Source organism: Corvus kubaryi, unplaced genomic scaffold (assembly GCF_017639235.1).
Source record: "Corvus kubaryi isolate FWS band 111438036 unplaced genomic scaffold, C.kubaryi_AGA036_p1.0 37322, whole genome shotgun sequence".
Classification (NCBI taxonomy): Eukaryota; Metazoa; Chordata; class Aves; order Passeriformes; family Corvidae; genus Corvus; species Corvus kubaryi.
In genome coordinates this window covers 7,549,801-7,569,008 of record NW_024581101.1, presented here as the reverse complement: position 1 = coordinate 7,569,008, position 19,208 = coordinate 7,549,801, and the positions used below count along the sequence as shown (strand labels likewise).

The following is a 19,208-nucleotide window of genomic DNA, read 5'->3' as shown; positions in this document are numbered from 1 at the left end:
CAGCCCTGAGCCCCTCCCGGAGCCCGCCTTGGGCCCCACGACGCGGCCCCGGGCTCTGCCGCCAGCCCCGGACGCGGCGCTGAGTCGCTGCTCCCGAGCTCTGCGTGGGGCCGGCGAGCCCGGCTTCGGGCTGTGCCTGAGGCAGGACTCGGAGCCCAGAGACACAGACTCGCCCTGGCCCGAAGAGCCCACTTTGAGCATCAAAACACGGCACTTGGGCTTTAATTCAGGGCCAGCAAAACGCAGCACTTCCGTTTCTCTTTGTGAGCCCAAACACACAGGCCTCGCTCTCTTCCTCAAGCCCTGAAAACAGGATTTAGTCACTGTTTCTGAGTCCCAACTCTGGCCATAGGAGCCTGCGCTCAGGACTCTGTAGATCGAGAAATGCTGCTAGCAAGGATTTTCTTGCTATTTTCTGAGACTTTTCTCTCTCACAGAAGAGGTAGCAGAATTATGTAAACAACCAAGCCACCTGCAACCTTGAAAAGTCTTCTTTATGGTACAGTAGAAAAATATTTTGACAATGGATGTTTTAGGATTTTAGCCAATCACCCCCAAGGGGAGGCTGATCCTTTGTCCAATTAGACTGTGAAGAAAGAAGTCTATAAAAGAGTTTGTAAAATAATTAATCAATCTTGCTGCACAATTCCTGCCTGCTGGATCTTCTCTCCTCCTCCTCCTCCCTACGGCTGCGGGACACAGTGATATACCCTAGGGCCTCGGCCTGCGGTAATAGGACTCCACAATGCAGGATTCAGTCTCTGCTTTTAAGCTCTGCGCCTGCTTTTGAGCCCCCGAAACGCAGCACTGGGTCTCTTTTTGTGAGCCCAAAACCGCTCCTGTCCCTCGGGTTCGGAGCCCCCAGAAGTGCCCGGGGCCACAGCTGGACCCCAGCTGGGCACCAGCAGCTGCTCCCTCACCCCCCGTGGGATGGGGAAGAGACCAGAGACAAAATTCCAGCTCAGAACAGTTTAAGAATGGAAACCAAATACAATCATTTGAGATTAATGACAACACATAGTGAGAGCAACAAGAGCAGTGGTAACACTAATGAACAGGAGAGGGAGAAAAACTCCTCCACACCCGCCCTGTTACGATCCGGTTTAAACCCAGAAAAGCAAAGCAAGCTAAGTCTCTGTGCATAAACCAGAAAGAACTTAGAAGGTTCAAAATATCCCCAGAAACGAGATTAAAACCAAACGAGGCTAGATGTTGTTGCCAAAAAAATGGATGTATTTTATTTAATAGTAGAGAGGCAAAGAGAAGGGAAGAGAGAGAAAGAAATAGAAAACAGAAGGGTGCATGGGGGAACAGGGAGAGGGGTTGGATGGAAGCCCATCACCCATCTGAGGGTGCCAACGACGTCTCGTTGCTCCCCTCCATCCGGTCTGCCGGTGGTGAGGGTCCCCCGTGGGCGCCGTGGCCACGCCGCCACATGCTGCCACAGCCGAAGGGTGCAGAATTCCGTGGGTTAATGCACACTTTGGGCCAGGCGGGAACGCCCACGTGCCTCTCTTGCAGGGGCCGGCTTGACACTGTCCCTTGCAACACTGAGGGTCTGTTGCATCCTCTCTGGTGCTCTGCTGCAGGGTCTGGGGGCCCCTGTGCTGGGCCATGTCACCCCTTCTGCTGTGGATGAGCTTCCTCCCCCCGGTGAGGACCCCGCAGCTGGGCTCTGCACAGTGGAGGATGGGCAGTCACTGCGTCTGTGACCACCGGCTTTTCCGAGGTACCCAAAGCCTCTCCTCCCTCCAGCCCTTGGTGCGAGCCCGGGCAGCTGATAGCCCTGGGGCCGTGCTCCTCATCTTGGAGGTGTTAAGCCTGAGCTCCATGAATATCCCCAGCCCTGAGTTGTTACTTGATCTTATCTTCATCAGCGAGCAGTGTCAGGCCTCAGGGCCCCATTCAGGGTGTGGGAGTCTTCTGCAGCTTTTGTAGTACAGTTTCAAAAGTCTTTTAAGAAAATGTTTAAGTCATAAAACATAGTATTTCAGTCTTTGAAACCCCTCCCTTTAACGTTATAAATCCAAAATCTAATCCAGAGCACCAGAATCTCCCACTGGGGGGATTTCCATATTCCTGTTGCTTTCTCTGTGTTCTGTCCTGGGGATTTGTGGACTGAGGGAGGCACTGGCTGCTCCTCTGGCCAAGGGGAAGGCTCCCGTGCTATTCCCATTAAGAGAACACCTGGAATTACTGTCCTGGGAGCCCAGTCCGGTCTTTCCAGTGACTGGGGGGCACCCAGAGGGTCTTTACATGAAATGAAAATGAGACCCCGGCCCAATGCACTGACAGCAGGATTGGACACTCCTGGCCAAGGTGACCAGTCCGTGGAAATTGGACCGGTGACGATCCAGGGGGGATCTTAAGTTGGATACTTGCAGATTTCATCGTGCAGAAGCTCCAATTCTTTTGGCACCTCTTGTTTAAATGTCTCCCCACTGGAAGAGGTCAATTAATCTTTGTAATGACCTGACTGCCAGAGGCAGGGAAAAACAATCAGCGTTCCCTGAACGCCTCCATCACTTCCACGTCCACCTGCAAGGAGTGGCCGATGGGCAGGAGCCTGCCCAGAACAGGCTCAGAGATGGGGCTTTCAACACAAACCATTCCACCATTCCATGATCTCTGCCTGTATTAATGTTGCACTGTTCCCTCTCAAATTTAAATTCCCAAATTTAGATGATTTATTCAAGGAATCATTTTTAAATTATTCAGGAATAAAAAGGGAAGCATCAAACATATAAGAATCATTCCTACACCCACCAAACCATTCTTAACTGGATGCTTATTCCCTCATCTCTGTCTTTGTTTTGCTTTCCTGGAAAACCTTGTGATCCCAGAGTCTCTCAGAGCAATGTACTGGCATTACTGGAAGGTTTGCTCTGTCAGAGAGCCTGGGGGGTTTACAGCACTTGTTCCTCTGCATCTTTATCCTTTCATCAGCTTTCCCCTGGAACAGTGCTGTGGGAGAAGCTTGGAATTACCAGAAATGGATCAGGTTCACATTTTTTCCCCACCAGTTTTTATCTGGTTTGAAATTCCTGGAATTACCCTCAAATTTGCCCTAGAACACTGCTGTGAAAGGATCAATCAGAAGAACAGCCTGAAAGGAGAAAACCACCTCCAGCAGCAGCCGGAATGATCCCATTTCTGTTCTTACCTGGTCCTGCCAGAGCTCCCAACAGCCATTCCCATTCCGAAACAAGAGCTGTGGAAGACATTCCTGCTGTCCGTGAGGGTGAGGTGGCAGTTCTGGATGTTCTTTGCTGTGGAATCAGACAACAAACAGAGTGTAAGTGATCTTGGTGGTCCCTTCCAAGCCAAACCACCCCGTGATTCCATGCGTGGATCAGCACCTGTCCCAACTCCATTCCAGAAACCTCCTCCCACTAACCCAGAACTTTCCTTTTGCTGCTCAACATCAGGGATTTGCTGCCGAGTGCCCCGGGCAGGGGACGCCTCAGCCTTCCCTGGGACCGCAGCATTCCCTGCGCTGCCTCAGCACTCCCTGCGCTGCTGTTCCACGCCGATCCCGTGGTCCAGCGCCTGTGCGGGCTGCAGTGCCGGGCTCTCCCCACAAGGCGGCAGCACCGGGAGCGAGCAGCCCCGGCCGGTCCCGCTGGCTCGGGGCAGCTGCGCCTTGAACCCGCCCTGAGCCGGCGGGGCCGTGAACACAGCGGGCACAAACCCCACCGGTGCCCTTTATTTCACCCTCAGAGGCACAGGATCGCAGCATTTCCTGGGCTGGAAGGGACCCGCAGGGAGCATCGAGTCCAAATCCTGGCCCTGCACCCCAAGAATCCCACCCTGTGCCCGAGAGCCTTGTCCAGACCCAAACTCTTCCCCCAAGATCCTGAAAACACAGAGGGGCTGGGAGAAGGATGACCATGGAGGATTTTTTAGATAGATCTCCTTGTACGATCGTTACATAATATTATTAGATAGTCCAGGAACCCATCCCTGTGCCTGGACACCCATCCCTGGGCCGGGGCAGCCATCCCTGGGCCGGAATACCGATCCCCCGCGGCCCCCACCGTCCGCTCGGGGCTGTCCCCGTTCCCCGCTCACCTCCGAGCCCGGAGCACCCGCGCCGGTGCCCCCGGCCCGGCCGCGCTGCTCCCCGGGCTCTCCGCCATTGCCGCTCCCGGCGAAGAAGGGCGGAAGTCACCGGGACCGCACCAATGTGGCGATTGCGTCAGTGGCCATTCGACCTTCTCAAGATGGCGGCCGGAAGGACCCCGCTCCGTCTATTTGGCTGCCTGAATGCTCCCGCCTGCCCCAGGCGCCGCTGACCCCACAGTCGGTGTCCGCATAGCGGGAAACGCCTCAGAAAATTGCGTGCAAGCGCTGGGCTGGCGTCGCGTTCAGGCAGCCGAATAGACGCAGCCTTGGGGCTTCCCTGCTGCCATATTGAGAAGGTCAGAAAACAGTGCACACGACCGCCATCTTTAGTGTGGCTGCGACGAAACTTCCGCCCTTCGCCGCCATCTTGGGTGCTGGCAGAAGCCACTTCCGGTCGAGCCGCCATCTTTAGTGTGGTACACTTAAGGGCCCCCGCCGCCCCTCACCAGGGCGTCTATTCGGCTGCCTGAATCCGGCCCGGACTCCGACACCGGCCCCGCGCTTTCTGCGCGATTTTCCGCGGTGCTTCCCGGCGCGAGGACACGGCTGGTGGGGTCAGCGGCGCCGGAGGCGGGCGACTGCTCCGCGACCGGCGGCAGGCATCGGCAGGGACACCTCTCAAAGGGGCCTAGTGCGTCCGCCATCTTGAGTGTGGCGGAAGTGTAAACCACCCTCTGCAAGGTCACTTAACGCCGTCCCGAGAGCGCGGAACTGCGCCTTCCTTTCCGAGCCGCCCCCTTGAGAGCGACACGCGGGCGGCTCGATTCCAACCGTGCCCGCCCGGTGCTCCCCGCCCGGGTCGCGCTGCGACCGCGCCTCTGCTGCCCGGCAAAACCGGCCCCGCCGGGCCGCCCCCCGCCCTGTCATTCCTCGCGGTCGCCGCCCCGCACGGCGCCCACTCCTCTTCACCGCTCTGGCCCCGCTCACGCACGGCCGTGTCCCTTGGCGCTCCGAACCGCCCTTCGCCCCTCCCCTCCGCTGACAGACCCAGCCCCGCTCGCTCCCGCTCCTTGCCCTTGCCACGCTCGGCAGCCACCGAGGCCGCCGCCCTCTCGCCTCAGCCGGCACCGGGCGGCAGCAGCGCCGCCCAGCTCAGCCCGGGGCAGGGACAGCAGAGGGAAAAGCCGGCTCTGGGCGCTCTGCAGCTCCTGCAGCCCGAGCGTCTCGGCTCCTGGGGCCAGGCACTTGCTTCCTTCCTTCCTACAGAAAAACGCCGGCTCGTTATTCGCAAAACTTGCTGATCTCTATTCCCAGCTTCTTATACTCCTGTATGCGACAGAGTAGAGAGAGAGGGCTGGCTCATTTCAAAATGAATTTACATCTAAATCAGTAGCACTTGCCTATAGATGTAAAAGTGAAGAACTTAACAGGTTTTAGTATTCTGCACACATCCCTCGCTGGGAGGAATGGTAAAAAGTTAAAAACAAATGAAATGTAAAAAGTAGAAAGTTAGAAACAAAGTTACAACAGCAGAAATTTAGAAACAAACAAAGAGGTAAAATACAAGAAACAAACAAATTTCCAAAGGTCGAAAGTTAAAAACAAACAAAGTTAGAAACAAAAAAAAAAATAGAAACAAAATTAGAAAGGTAGAAATTTAGAAACAAACTCAGAAAGGCAAGTGTTGAGCCTTTGACAGGGTACCCTTCCTTCTCGGACCAGGGTGAAAGAGCAGAGGAGGCTGCTGTTCTGCTGAGTTCTTTATTTCACGGTCTCACAGCTGTCTTGAAGGCAGAGTTCGAATGGGGTTACATGATAAAGCCAAGCAGCAGCAGCAGGCAAAACCAGCTTCTTCTATATGCTCCATACACTGTACTTTTTCTTACAGAAGTGTGGATTCTATTTGTTAATTGACCAGTAAGATTAACACACCATTCTAGTTTTCTTTTTCTTAACCCATCCTGGTCTAATTCTAACAGTCGTAAGCCTCACACAAGTGTCATCTGCCCTTGTTCCATAAGGAATCCCTCTACAGACAGGGAGTTGTCAGCGGCCCCGTGCTCATGGGCTGCAGGGGACACCCGCACTGAGGAGGAAATGGAAATGGGAAAGAGGGAAATGCAACCGGATGGGATGCACCTCTGGCACCACACCTCCTCTTGTTCCTGCTGTCCTGGAAAGGCCCAAGTAAATCCAGTCCCTCAGACCTTGCATCCCTGAATGCCAGGAGAGCCGGTGTTTTACCCAGATCCCAGTGCCCTGCACGGCTGCGCTGACACGAGCGCAGGCCGATCGCTCCGCCCAGCACCATCCCTCATTTGCCTCCCACGGCTCCCCAGGCGGCCCCAAACCACCCCAGCGTGTCTGTGCCGGGGCCAGGGCCTGCCCCGAGCCCGACCAGAGGCTGTCACCCAGCCCTGCACCAGCTCCCACCCCCGGGTGAGCTGGGAATGCACTGAGAGCTCGGCTCCCCGGGCTCCCCAGCACCCAAACCGGTCCTCAGACACACAGAAATGCCCAACCTGCCCCTCTGGGCACAGCCAAACACCACAATTCCATCATCCCCAAGGAACTCTGGCACTTGCCTCTTCACCTCTGCCCATTTCCAGTAGCCGGGGCTAGGACCGGCCTGTCAGAAAGAGCATTCCCTAGGCAGTTCATCCCAGCCCAGAGGAGAAGAGGAGCCTGTCCCTGACCCACACCATGGGCAGGACAAGGGGGGCCCTAGCTGGCTTTGCCTACTCCAACACCAAAGCTCTTGGTCCCAAAGATGGGGCGAGTTCAGTGGTTTTTCCTGTCCTGAAAGAGAGCAGAAAAGGGAAGTTAATCCCACTGTGGAATCCAAGACTCCTGCATTTCGTATTTCTGCTCTGATTGCTCACCGTGCAGTTTTATCCATGGGAAAAAAAAGGAGAATGACACCATATCAAATAAAAAGTTGATTAATCCACGTAGGAGCTGTGGAGAGAAGGATACAAAGGAACTTTTCCATGATTTTGGGGCTTGAAGAGGGAGTGAATTTCCCTCGAAGCTGGGAAGGGCCTGAGTGGGAGCAGGTTGGGAAGTAAATGTCCAAAAGGGGAAAGATGGATTTGTTTCACATCTATTGTTGGGAATAAAGTCTCAAGCTCAGTAAAAGAACAACTAGTAAATAAAGAGGCAAAGACAGCACAACAATCTAACTCTGTATCGACCCCAATTCAAGACATGTACGTGAAACTCAACAATTTCATCCCCATCTCTGGTCTACCCTGAATTTCAGTGAGTATCGATATAGTTTATAAATACTGCCTTTGCCTGCTACTCAGTCTTTCCCTGTCCATCCAGCGAGCAGATTACTCCATCCTTTGCTCCCGACTGCAGCTCTCCTGCCCAAATGCTGGTTCTCACAGACACTAACTAAGCAGAAAAGTACTACAATTGTTCACTTTTAAAGTAAAATTCTTATTACATCTGGCTAAATGATCAAAATAAATAAAAGTATTGATGGTCATGGGGGGAAAGCTTTTTTGGAAGAGAAAATATCCATTTTGGTAGCACAGATCCCATTTTGACAGTAATGCACTCTTTTGGGTTTGGGAATCTTGCACGTCTAAGACAGCTGAAAATTGGTATTTTGGAAGCTGATACTTGAAATTGGGCCATTTTGATATTTTTGGAACTTAATATTCTGATATTTTGAAATGGAATTATTTTGGTATTTTGGAACCTGGTATTCTGGTATTTTGAAACTAGGTTACTTTGCTATTTTGAAACTTGGTTTTCTGGTGTTATAAAACTGGACTACTTCGGTAATTTGGGATTTGGTATTCTACTATTTTGAAAATGAGTTACTTTGGTATTTCTGAACTTTGTATATTGAAACTAGGGTACTTTTGTGTTTTCGAACTTGGTTTTCTGGTATTTGGTATTTTGAAACTGGGATTTTGAAACCTGGTTTTCTGGTATTTTTTAACTTGGTTTTCTATTATTTTGGAACTAGGTTATTCTGGTATCTTGGAATCTGATTTTTTTTTTTTTTTGGTAGGCTGTTTTTTTGGTATTTCTGTAGGCAGGGGGAGGGTGGTATTTTGTGACATGGGCTTTCAGTTTAGTATTTTTGTAACCTGGGGGGTTGGTATTTTTGTAACCTGTGCTCGGCAGGGACCTGTGGCATCCTAGTCCAGGCTCTTGGCTTCATTTGCCTTCTTCCAGTGCAATTATCCTCTCATGGGAACTGTTAAATCCCAGACTGCACAATGAGACACGCTTCTCAAAACAGAAGTAAATTCCAGCTATGGAAAATATCACTGCCACATTTAGAAGCACTTCAGCAAAGACCTCGGAAAAAGCAAAGGTGACGTGTGATTACCTGGGGCCCCAGGAAACCGAGGTAAGGGTGGGGAACAAACACATAGCAAACAGCTTCCACTGCTTCTTGCTCCAGCCACTACTGCAAGTGCAGCTTCCCTGGAATTTCATGTCCAGTATGTGTCTTCCAAGCTCAACAGGTGAACAAACAGGTACTCCAGGATTTACTTCGTTGGTACTTCAGGCAGCACAGACCCTCCACGAGGAACTGGAATCCAAGGGCAGGTCTAAAACTGGTCCTTCCTCCCACTTGCTGCTCCACACTTTCTCCTTCTGGTAGGATGCAGGTGCCTTGCAGAGGCAAGAACACTGCCTTTCAATTCAGTAGAAAACCTGCCTGAAAAAACCAGGACACCGGGAGCCAGCAGCAATTCCTTAGTGTTTCTGTTCAACGCTGTTCTGCTGCCTTTCTTCACGGGGCCTTTTCTGCCAAGGTCATTCCTGTATGACTTTATCTTGACTTTACCTTGTTTCAGAAGGTTGAGTTTCTTGAGAACCATTTCATCCTGACTTTGTCAGTGCCACGCTTGCCATGATCCTTTGGATGCCCTAACTCCGCAACCAATTCAGGGAACACCAACTTAGCCCTGGGCCGGGAAATAAAAGACAACAAACATTTTTAAATCATCCCTGCCTTGAGGGTGTTCAGGCCTGAGAGAAAGCCCTTCCCATCACCCTCTTGGCCTCTTCCCAGTCCATGTAACTCTGGAAATGTGCATCCAAACCCGAGTTAGACGGATCGGGGTGTGTTCTGCACACCAAAGACCACAGCCCAAAGCACTGGGAGCCTGAAGATGCTCTGGATTACAATTCACAGCCTCGGTGAACCCTGCAGAGTAAAGCCAAGCGGTTTCTCCTTCTCTGAGGGAGGAAAACGCATGACAGCGAGGACTGTCCCAGCTGACCCGGCCCTCGTGGGCAGCTGCGTCACTGAAAGGATAATCCATTGGGTCTCGCTCTGCTGTTGTAAAATACTACAAACCCCGTGGCTCTGGGATTCAAAAGCTACTTTTAGGTCAGCAAAAAAGCCTCTGGCTGGGACAATTCACTGAATTCACTGGCAGATCCCAAAATCTGTTTCCAAGTGCATAAAAATCTACACCTACAAAAAGCTGCCAAGCACAGTGGAGTTAAAGGTGCTTTGAGCACGGGTTCCTTGAACTGCAGGAAAATGATCCCAAGTCTTTGGGGTGCTCCCCCCTGCACCCTGCGTTCTCCACACCAGCCATCCTGACTGGGAAGGCCAGGGGTTTTGGAGCCCCTCTGGGAACCCCCAGCCCCTCTGCCAGTGAGCAGTGGTGCTGTCAGTGCCTGCAGCCCTCATCCCAATTTGTGTCAGTGGGTGGTTCTTGATGCGGCACTTGGGGACATGGGTAAGGGGTGGCCCTGGCAGTGCTAGGGACCTGATGGTCTCAAAGGGCTTTTCCAGCCTCAGGGATTCTATGGGACACCCACTGACTGACCCAGCTGCACAGACAGGCACGGGAAGCTGTTACACACAGATTAGATTGCCAGGAGCCAGAGCACTTCAGGACATCCTTGAGAGAGTGCAGAGAGCAGGAAAAAAGTACACAGTTATGCCACTTATCCTGCTCTGTGGTTTGCAAGTGGAGCATGAACACCATTTTGTTCTGATCTTGATAGCTCCAAGGAAAATAACTACTGAGCTGCCAGTGAAGATGCCGCTTTCCTGATATTCCTGGCCCAGAACCATGGCCCAGCAGGTTTCTGTGGCAATCTGAATTATTTGTGCAGTTCAGAAGCTGCACATCCCCAAACCAATCCCTTGGGAGCGTGAAGCTTTCCCCCAGGCATTCTGTACTTCAATGTGTACTTTCAGCACACTGGGACAGTTTAAATCAGAATGAGGTCACTTGGTGACAGCACAGCATTAGATCAGAGATATCAAGAGACTCACCGGACAACATTCACTATGGACTGTCCATTCCCATTGTTCTGGCTGCAGCATCCTCATTTCTCACAGGTCTGTTTCAAGGACTCCTCTCAGAAAATGGATCGCTGGTCCCAGTAGCAAATCCCCGAGGGCATTTTTACTCCCTGAAAACCGCAGGAATGACCAAGGATAGGTTCTATCATAGGAAACACAGAGGATTGAGATGATTAGACAGCTTTCCCTGTGAGGACTTCAGTTTCTACCTGCCATCCCTGAGCAGCTCTGCCTTGGTCCCACCTGCCTGCTCTGAAATGCCTCCATGGGGTTTAACTCCAGCTCTTTGGATCTGCCCATCTCCACTGCTCTGACAGGCAGCACCGACAGCACAGCAGGGGAACACCTGAACAGGTACAGCCAGGGGCACACCAAGGCCATCAGGTCCTGCAGCACAGCTTCTTGTGCTTCAGGGCTTCTGGTTTTTGATACAGATTCACTGGAATTTAACATTGTAAAAATCATCTGGCAAGTGATACACAGAACTCCTTTAACATAAGCACTTTAGTATAAAGTATAGATTAATAAAAGTTGGGTGTTGGCTGCTATGCTTGACTGCAACTGCTTTTGCAAGACAAGAAGCCTAGCCCTGGAAGGGGCTACGATGATAATGGAATAGGAGATGCTATGCCTAATGCTAACTGCTCTTGGAAAAAAAAAAAACACCCGAGTGGACTAGGATGATAAGGGAATGGAATGTGAGCTAATGGGTTTGGCTAACCACTTGTCTGCAAAACAAGGGCCTAACCCTAACAGGCTAAGCAATAAGGAGGAAGATGTGTGCTAACTGCCATTTTAATGACAAATAGAAGAACTGCCACAAAAGGGTAGAAAAATGTAATAAGAGAATAGGAATATAATCAAAACACAGTTATAAATGAAGTGTAACTAATATAGCAACAAAGTGTGTAATAGTAGAATTAAGTGTGTATTAGCAAAATAGATGTGGTAAATGTATTAAGAATAATGTGCTGTGTTTGTAACCTTAAGCTAAGGAAACCGCAAGTCATGTAAGCCCCTTAGGGCTGTAACTTTAGATAAATGACCAAAACAAGGGTGGATGATGAACTTGCAAGCATACAAAAAACCTCTGCAAGATGACCACGGTGGACACACACATGGAAGTGTTAACCTCTGTGTGCTCCCAGCCGGGCCACTAAAGGTGTGCTTTACTTTACAGTACCTTGCTGTGGAGTAGATTCCTTTGAATCACAAGACAACATTAACTCAGAAATTCCAGTGCATCACTGCACCACTGGGATTCCAGCTACTGTAGAACCTGTGAGAAGCAGTGAACAAACCAGGATCTTACAAGTAAATCAGGTGCCAATCTGTTCAGCCAACAGCAGCTGCAAGAAAGGTACTGAGCCAGCACCTCAACAAAACTACACTAAAAGAAATGCCAACACCTTGAGAATCACTTCAGTTTTGAATTCCTAAAGCAAAACCAAAAGCAACTTTCAGATGCTTGGCAAAAGTCCATCCCATTTTAACCAATTTCTGGGACTTGTTCCCAGACTCTTGATGTTCATTTCCCAGCTCACACGTGGCTGCCAGCATTAGAGCTGGTTCTAGACACAGACACATGAGGCTGCTGCGACTTGTCATTTCAGCAGTTCCTGGGAACGTGATTACGACCCACATCTCCCACCTGCTCAGCACGGAGTACATGCAGCACTCACAGAGCTGCTAGGAACTGAAATTCTCCCTGCTCCCCCTGTCCGGGAAACCCTGCCTCTAGCTCCGGCCCGCCCCAGCTCTCACCTCCTGGGAAAGAGGAGCTGCATCCTTGCTGTGTACTGCCGTCTCTGCACAGCTACTGCCCTTATGGGGAGCAGGGGGATGGCAAAGGCAGCTCTAGTAACTATTATTTTCTGACTATTTTGAGTCTTGATGGATTTCCCCGGGCCGGGGGTGGGGTGTGCCCAGGAGCCCGGTCTGGCACCGCGCAGTGTCGCGGGGTCCTCGTCAGGCGCGGCGCGGCACGACCAGAACAGAGACGTCCCCGCCGCTGCCTGCCACGGCACGCGCAGCTCCTGCCCGGCGCTGCTGACCCTGCCGCTTGTGTTCCTACACCGGGAAACGCCACGGAAAATCGCGCTGAAAGCGCCGGGTCAGCGTCGAAATAGGCGTCGGCTTCAGGGCACCGAAAAAATGCCTTTCTGAGAAGTGGAGTCCTTCTGAGCACCCTATTTGGTCCTTACACCCAAAGGTGCATGTGCATGATGCCACCATCTTTAGAAGGACAAAATCAGCGCGCTGAGCTGCCGTCTTTTGTGTGGTACGGCAAAAGGGTCCCGCTCCTCAGAAAAGCGTTTGTTCTGTTGCCTGAACCCAACCCCGACTCCGGCGCCGACTCTGCTCTCGGACCATCCGCGTCCCCACACGGCAAAGCGCCGCGCAGGATCGTGCTGCAAGCGCGGAGTCGGGGTTGGGGTCGGGCTCAGGCAGGGGGGGACGACGCCTTTGTGAGGAGACAGCTCCTGCCAATGGGCCATTTTGTCCTTCCCCAAAGCGCATGCGTGACCAACCCCCATCTTGGGAAGGATGGCGTCACCCGTGCCGAAGCCGTGGGTTTGAGTGTGGCATAGCCTCACCGAGTGGCTGCAGTACGTCGTTCTTATCATCAGGTGGCAGCAGCGATTTAAATACCAGCCACAATCTCAGGCTGTGTTAAACTGAGAGAGAAAAAAACTCTAAATACACTAAGCTATTTCTATTGCCTCCATAAATACCATCTTTTCTTCCATTTCCAAGCCCTTTATTGTTCAATTTATATACACAAAAGTTGTATTTCCATTTTTAAACCCTGTATGTTCATATAAAGAATTTCTTATCCTCCAAGATCCTGCATGTAATACAGTAGATATGGGGTTGTATTTTGAAATAAATTTTAATAAAAAAATAGTAATTTTTTATATATATAAAGATGAGAAAAGCTATAGTTATAATATTTGCTGCACAAACACACCCTCTGAACTTCCAAGCATTTTTGGGCTGTAACCTTCCTTTTTTTGGGAGGACACCACCTAATCCCTCTGAAACCCTACTCTCCTTCTCCTCCACTGCATTTTCACTCTCCGAGTGACAATGGGATACCCGAAATGACATCACTACTTCGCATACTCCAATTCCCTCCCTTTTTACTCGACCCCAAAGAAGGCAAAAAATAATCAAACCAGCGCAGACAGCAGTATGTGGCTTTAATAATGCTATTTACATGCGTGCATCCCCCCTCCAAAACAGGCATCTTCTAGAAAAATAAAGGGAGGGCAGTCCCCCAAATGATTGAAGTCCCTCCCCAGCTCCTGTCTTGCAGGCTGGCAATTGTCCCACAGCAGAGGCAGTGTGTCCGAGGATGGTGCCTTGTCTACCGCTCAGGGTCTGCTCTGCCTCGTTCCTCCCCTGTCCCCGCGTGGCGTCCGACACTCCAAGGGCAGCCAGAGTCCTAGTTGCTGGCAGCTTTGGTCTGGGAGAAATCCTTCCTAACCCTAACCCGCAACCCTAACCCTACCCTAATGCCTAACCCTAACGCAAGCAAACCCTAACCTGAAAACTCCTGAAAAACCCTAAAAATGCCCTAAAAATCCCTTAAAAACCCCCAAAAACCTGAAAAGGCCCTAAAAAACCCCCAGAATATTGCTTAAAAACCCTAAAAACACCTTAAAAATACCCTAACCCTAAAAAGGCCTAAAAATACCCTGAAAGAGGCCTAAAGACACCCTAAAGAACCCTAAAAATACCCACAACTCCTTAAAAAGCCATGAAAATATCTTAAAAAGCCCTAAAGATTCCCTGAAATACCCTAAAAATTCTGTTAAAAAGCCTAGTCCCAAAAAATCCCTAAAAATACCCTTAAAATCCTGAGAAAAACCTTAAAAGTACCGTAAGAAATCCTAACTATTCATTTTAAAGCCCTAAAAATACCATAAAAATCCCAAAGAAGGCCTGAAGACACCCTAAAAATTCCCTAAAAAACTCTAAAAGTACTCTAGTCCTGAAAAAGCCCTAAAGAAAACCTAAAAATCTCCTAAATATACCTTAAATAGTCCTAGAAAAGTCCTAATTTTAAATAGTCCTAAAAAAGCCTTAAAGATACCCAAAAGAGCCCCCCAAAAATTCTAAATAGTCCTGAAGAAGCCCTAAAAAGGCCCTAGAAAAATTCTGAATAGTAGTAAAAAAGCCCTAAAAGTATGCTAAAGAATCAAAAAATGCCCTGAAAAAGTCCTAAAAATACCCTAAAATATTCAAGAAAGGCCTAAAAACCCCTGAAATATCCTTAAAAAGTCCTGAAAAAAAAGTAAAAAACCCTAAAACCCCCTAAAAAAACTGCTCTGCTCCAATCTCTACCTGTTGCTCTCTAGTCCACAGATCTCATCCCTATCTTTTTGCAGTGGGTCTTGTTTCCCTCTGAGGGTTCCAGCATGGTCCAGGTGTTAGGTGTTAGGGTTGCTGTGTTGTGCTGCTCCTGCCAGGAAAAGAGTGTTGTTAGGGGTGCTGTTTAAGGTTAGGAGGTGGAGGGAGGGCTGGTGCACCTGTACCCTAACTTGTATCCCAACTTGTATCTTATACCCCTTATGTCCACTGTGTTCTCTGTCTCGCAAAGTAGCGCGAAGCGGGACCGGCGCAAAGTGGCGCGACACAGGGCGGCATGAGTTGGGGTCGGTGCAAAGTGGTGCGAGTCGGAGGTGGGGCGGAGGGAGGTGTGCGGTCCCCAGTGGGCTCCCCCAGGATATTATGATACCTGCTTGGGATATTTTGACAGAACCAAACATATGTCATTCTAGAATCAGCCTGGAGTAAAGGACGTGAGCAAATCTGGAAGTGCGGTTGTGTTCTTTAAGGTGTATTTCTTGAACGCCTACAGCTTCATATGAATTTTACCCAGGTTTCTAAAATACTCACTTCAGGATTCAGTGACTCATGGTTAAAAAGATTTTCTCCTAGCTGTGAAATTTAAAAAAAAAAAAAAAATTAAAACGATGATTTTGAACTTAAACCAATTCGTAATCTAGAAGTTTGTATGGACTAGCTGTCAGGTCTCAGAAAATACTCCCTAGTATTTGCATTTTTCGGGGTTGTTGAAAGAGAAGATGAACACCCTGCTGTCTTTTCCTGCCCTTGTGTAGTGAAGTAGTCTAATATTTTACAATAAAATTTACTGGCTTGTGGTTTATGAACCATAAATGGTATTTGTTACGATTTTATGATGCTATTTACAGGTCCGTGTCCTGAGTGTAGTTTCAGCCCTCCCTCCCTTGGCCAGCTGCCCTGTGGAACCAGATCCCTGTGCTGTGTGGCTGTGCAAGGCATCTGAAGCATCTGTTTTTGAACAAAAAGAGTGATAATTGTGTGTTGAAACTTAGTACTGGTTCCCTGTGCTGTTCAGTATTTCACACTGTTTATTTTGAACAACAGCATTCTGATCATTTCTGATTCAAAGGATATGTATTTTGGGCCTTAATTCTTTTTTAATGGTGTGTTATCTCAGGGGAGCTGTGGAGGGCTGGGTAAGTCTGTTGACTAGAGTGTGGATAATATTTGCACAGCCTCTGTGTTTTCAGTGCTCGGTCAGTGACAACTGAAGTAAATAACAAAAGCTGAGGAAATGCAAAAATACTGCCGTCATTGTGCACTTTTTAGTTTAGGGACCAAATTGAAATGTGCAGTGACACGAAGAAAGCTAAGCCCAACTGGAGCTAAACATCCTTTAATTAACCTTTGCAGGATGGAGGTGTTCTGAAAAGGGAGCCTCTCAGTTAAAAATTATTCAAAAAGGTCTTGGAGCATGGCAAGCCAGAAATGCTGAAGGGTTCATAGAAACTGTAAACACCTGTTAAAGGCACAAGTATATGAATCTTTTTGGTTTAGACTAAAAATGGCTGGTTAACAAACATCTTGAAGAGTCAGCCACCCACATTCTTCCTCCAGAGAATCACAGATTCCTAGCTCCCAGGCTCTGAGATGTAATTACAGTATGAGGAGGTTTGGGAGAGCTGAAAAGTCACCATAGCAACCTCCTGGCAAAAATCTTCACTCATCCAATGTAAAGCAAAATTTCTTTTTATTTGAATGGCCCTAGTGAGCCTGAATGTGTTCTGTCTCTGCTTCTCTTCATTTCGTTGTACTCCTCAATCACAGTCTTTTCCTGCTCTGAGTCCTAAGGGTCATCTTCTAAATCTTCCCGTGAAAGTTTTGACTAGAAATGGATGCAGGATGCTGGCTATTCGATCAGGCTCTGCTTCTGCGTTAAAGAAGAGATGCCCTCTCGTGGCGTTACAGACCCTTTGCAGTCAGCTCCAGTGAAGCTGATAAACAGCTTGTGCTGAATAGTTACAAGCACTGAAGTAAACTGAAAAACATGGAAACAGATAAAAGAAGATGAAGGAAATGGAAATCATTGAAAATTCCTGTGCAGTCCCTGTTCAGAAGAAAGGCTCTCCATGTAAGAGTTGATGTGAATGATAGAAGCTGTGCAGCTTCTGCTGAGACGCAGTGCGTGCCAAGCAATTTCCATGGATGTGAGCTGCCTGTAATAGAAGGAGACCGAGACCTGCTGGTTGAGGCTGGTGGATGGCAGGAGGGTGCTTGGCTGTGGCTACTTGTTTGTGAGAGGGTCTGTGCTGGTGCACAGGGAGAAGGCACAGGGAGAGGAGCTCCTGAGATATAAAGCAGTTTGGCTAAGGGGTGCTCTCAGTTTTTTGAGGAAAAACTTGACGTCTGGGATGTTTAATGGGGGTAACCAAGAGGAGGTATGAGGAATAAGGTGACGATGGATGAGTAGGTTATGTAGGAAAGCAGAAGTGAGGGACACTTCTATTCTAGTCTGGAGACTAGAGTGCCTGGAGGAGCAGGGTGCAGTGTTCAGCAGCCTTGGGAGGTCCAGGCTTTCTCTGGTTCCTCTTACGTCCCTCTCAGATCCAGTAAGGGAAATGAACTACTGGGAGCTGCTCCCAAAACATTTAAGATCACACTCCTGCAGGAGACAGCCACCAGTCCTCCAGGGCCCATTTTGTCCCTCTGGAGCTAACTCACAAAATTCAGGAGTTGATGTCTGGCTGGCCAAAGTGACAGGCACACAGGGCTGTCCTTTTTTCAGGGGCCACTCTCTCTGAGACCTCACTCATGAAGTCTTTCTCAGCATCAAGCAATAGTTAGTGTTTTTTGAACTTGGCAATGACTAATTAATATCTTGCGGGAGGGAAGAAAGATACCGGTGTTGGTCTTTACACTATAGTGTTACATACTATAAACAGAGGCTAGACAGCTATTGTGGGGAGTTTACAACTAGTGTTCTTTAGCGCGGTCACTTTTGAAACAGAAATGAGAGGAACTCTTCAGTTGTTTCTTTCTAATTTGTGTTTTACAGTGCTCCATATTCTGGACTTTGCTCTGGACAAAACCTGCGTGACCCTGTGACGTACCATAGGCTGAGAGTGTAATGATTTGTTTCTTAAATATTATTGCAAAAGTCAACAAATCATTTCTGGAGTAATAAAAGGGAAGGTTGGGAGCAGAGATTTGTTATCACAGCAGATTTTCCAGGACCTAAGAAATGTGGTTTCAGAACAGAAATAACTTGCTCTTCATTTCCTGACCGACTGAAAACATCACAACGTCCCATCTGATTTTCTCTTCGTATCTCCTTCACCGGTCTTTTGGCATCTGACAGAAGAAGCAGTGTGGAGCAAAAATCTGCCTGAATTTCTGTGCTACACAGGGAGGTGAGTTTTTGAGCAGAGCCTTTAAATAACGATGGTGTTTTTAGAAGAAAGTATGTAAATATATAGGAAATCCTATTTAGGTACCACAGACTGGGAGCATAATGTTTTATTCCTTAAATGTTACTGCAAAAGTCAACAAAAAATTGCTGGAGTAATAACAGAAAAAGCTGGGAAAAGAGATTTGTTGTCACAGCAGTAAATGGAAAACTGGATGGTATTTCCTAACATTGTAAGTTTTGTAAAGTGCAATTTTTAAAGGAAATGGAGATAGTTGTTACTAGCTCAGAGATTTTTATAATTTTCTAATGTTCATTTTACATGTCTGAACACAAAGGGACAAATTCCATTTTGCCAGTGGGCAGGGTGCTGTAACCCTTTGTGGGGAGCCCCAGGCAAGGGCTGTGTCTGATGTGAAGACAGGCGACTCCACTGAATGGAGTTTGACCGTCTTAGACCAACTGGGGATCTAGTTCATCCCCCACAGTCATTTTATGTAGCTCACTAATAGGTGAAGATTTAGCCCAGTGTGGTCCTAAACCAAGATTAAGTCCTTCCTTTGGTGCCTGGTGAAGTGAGTAGAGGAAGCAGAGCAGCACAGGGGAGCTGCAGGGCGCAGGGAGCGAGTCTGGGGCTCTTGGACATCGAGGCTGCCTGTCCACTTCATTGCTCTGGTTCAACTGTAGTCATTTTGGAAGCAACTTTAGTCAAACTGAAGCACAAAACAATAAAATCCTTCCAGTTTAGACCAGAGTATTCGGATTGTAAGTGTTCAGTGTATGCTTATACCCTGGAATTAGCCCTTTCTCAATTACAAGCATGTTCCCAGGGCTCAATTACACTCATGAAAATTTGCTCGTAGACAGAGCCCAGGGGTGAGAACAAATACTTTTATTGGCCATGCTGTCCATGAGCAGCTTTGTGTCCCGTGTCTCCCTATGCCCTTTGCCCTGTCTGCTGCTGTGTGGTTTACCAGCTCACCAGTGTCTGTAGTATATAACAGTGGGTCAGCACACCCAGCTCAGAGGCACTTGGCAGGGCTTTCTCGTCTCCTTTTCCCTATGTTTTTAGGAACTTCACCACTTTGTCAAAGCAGATTGGAAGTTGTTAACAGGTTTGCAGAG

The 19,208-nt window shown here is 48.9% G+C and overlaps 2 protein-coding genes and 1 long non-coding RNA gene across 9 annotated transcripts in view; 1 reads left to right on the top strand and 2 right to left on the bottom strand.

Moving 5' to 3' along the window:
- Window positions 1–1,226: 1,226 nt before the first annotated feature.
- LOC121665317 lies at window positions 1,227–5,037 on the bottom strand. 6 transcript variants are annotated; one of them, XM_042029365.1, is made up of 3 exons: window positions 4,816–5,037; window positions 3,164–3,269; window positions 1,227–1,675 (listed from the first exon to the last, which is right to left on the bottom strand). In XM_042029365.1, exons 1-3 carry the CDS (start codon window positions 4,990–4,992, stop codon window positions 1,242–1,244), a joined length of 717 nt encoding a protein of 238 aa, XP_041885299.1. In that variant the 5' UTR covers window positions 4,993–5,037; the 3' UTR covers window positions 1,227–1,241. The 6 variants fall into 6 exon arrangements, 2 of the variants coding, with proteins under 2 accessions (XP_041885299.1, XP_041885300.1); XM_042029366.1 differs by lacking the exon at window positions 4,816–5,037 and adding an exon at window positions 4,072–4,809 and having other exon boundaries at window positions 1,276–1,675; XR_006016327.1 differs by lacking the exons at window positions 1,227–1,675; window positions 4,816–5,037 and adding exons at window positions 1,945–2,964; window positions 4,038–4,809.
- Window positions 5,038–6,432: 1,395 nt separating this feature from the next.
- On the bottom strand, window positions 6,433–12,339 carry LOC121665319. 2 transcript variants are annotated; one of them, XR_006016331.1, is made up of 4 exons: window positions 12,128–12,339; window positions 10,334–10,505; window positions 8,417–9,002; window positions 6,433–6,864 (listed from the first exon to the last, which is right to left on the bottom strand). It is a non-coding gene; the product is annotated as an uncharacterized LOC121665319 (long non-coding RNA). The 2 variants fall into 2 exon arrangements; XR_006016330.1 differs by lacking the exons at window positions 8,417–9,002; window positions 10,334–10,505; window positions 12,128–12,339 and adding an exon at window positions 6,948–8,410.
- A 5,399-nt stretch (window positions 12,340–17,738) lies between these two features.
- The window catches only part of ADGRG4 (adhesion G protein-coupled receptor G4), a 33,083-nt gene continuing 31,613 nt past the window's right edge, over window positions 17,739–19,208 (top strand). The window contains exon 1 of the mRNA XM_042029364.1: window positions 17,739–18,087. The gene's annotated coding sequence lies outside the window, so the exon portion shown is untranslated. The remainder of the gene's footprint in view (window positions 18,088–19,208) is intronic.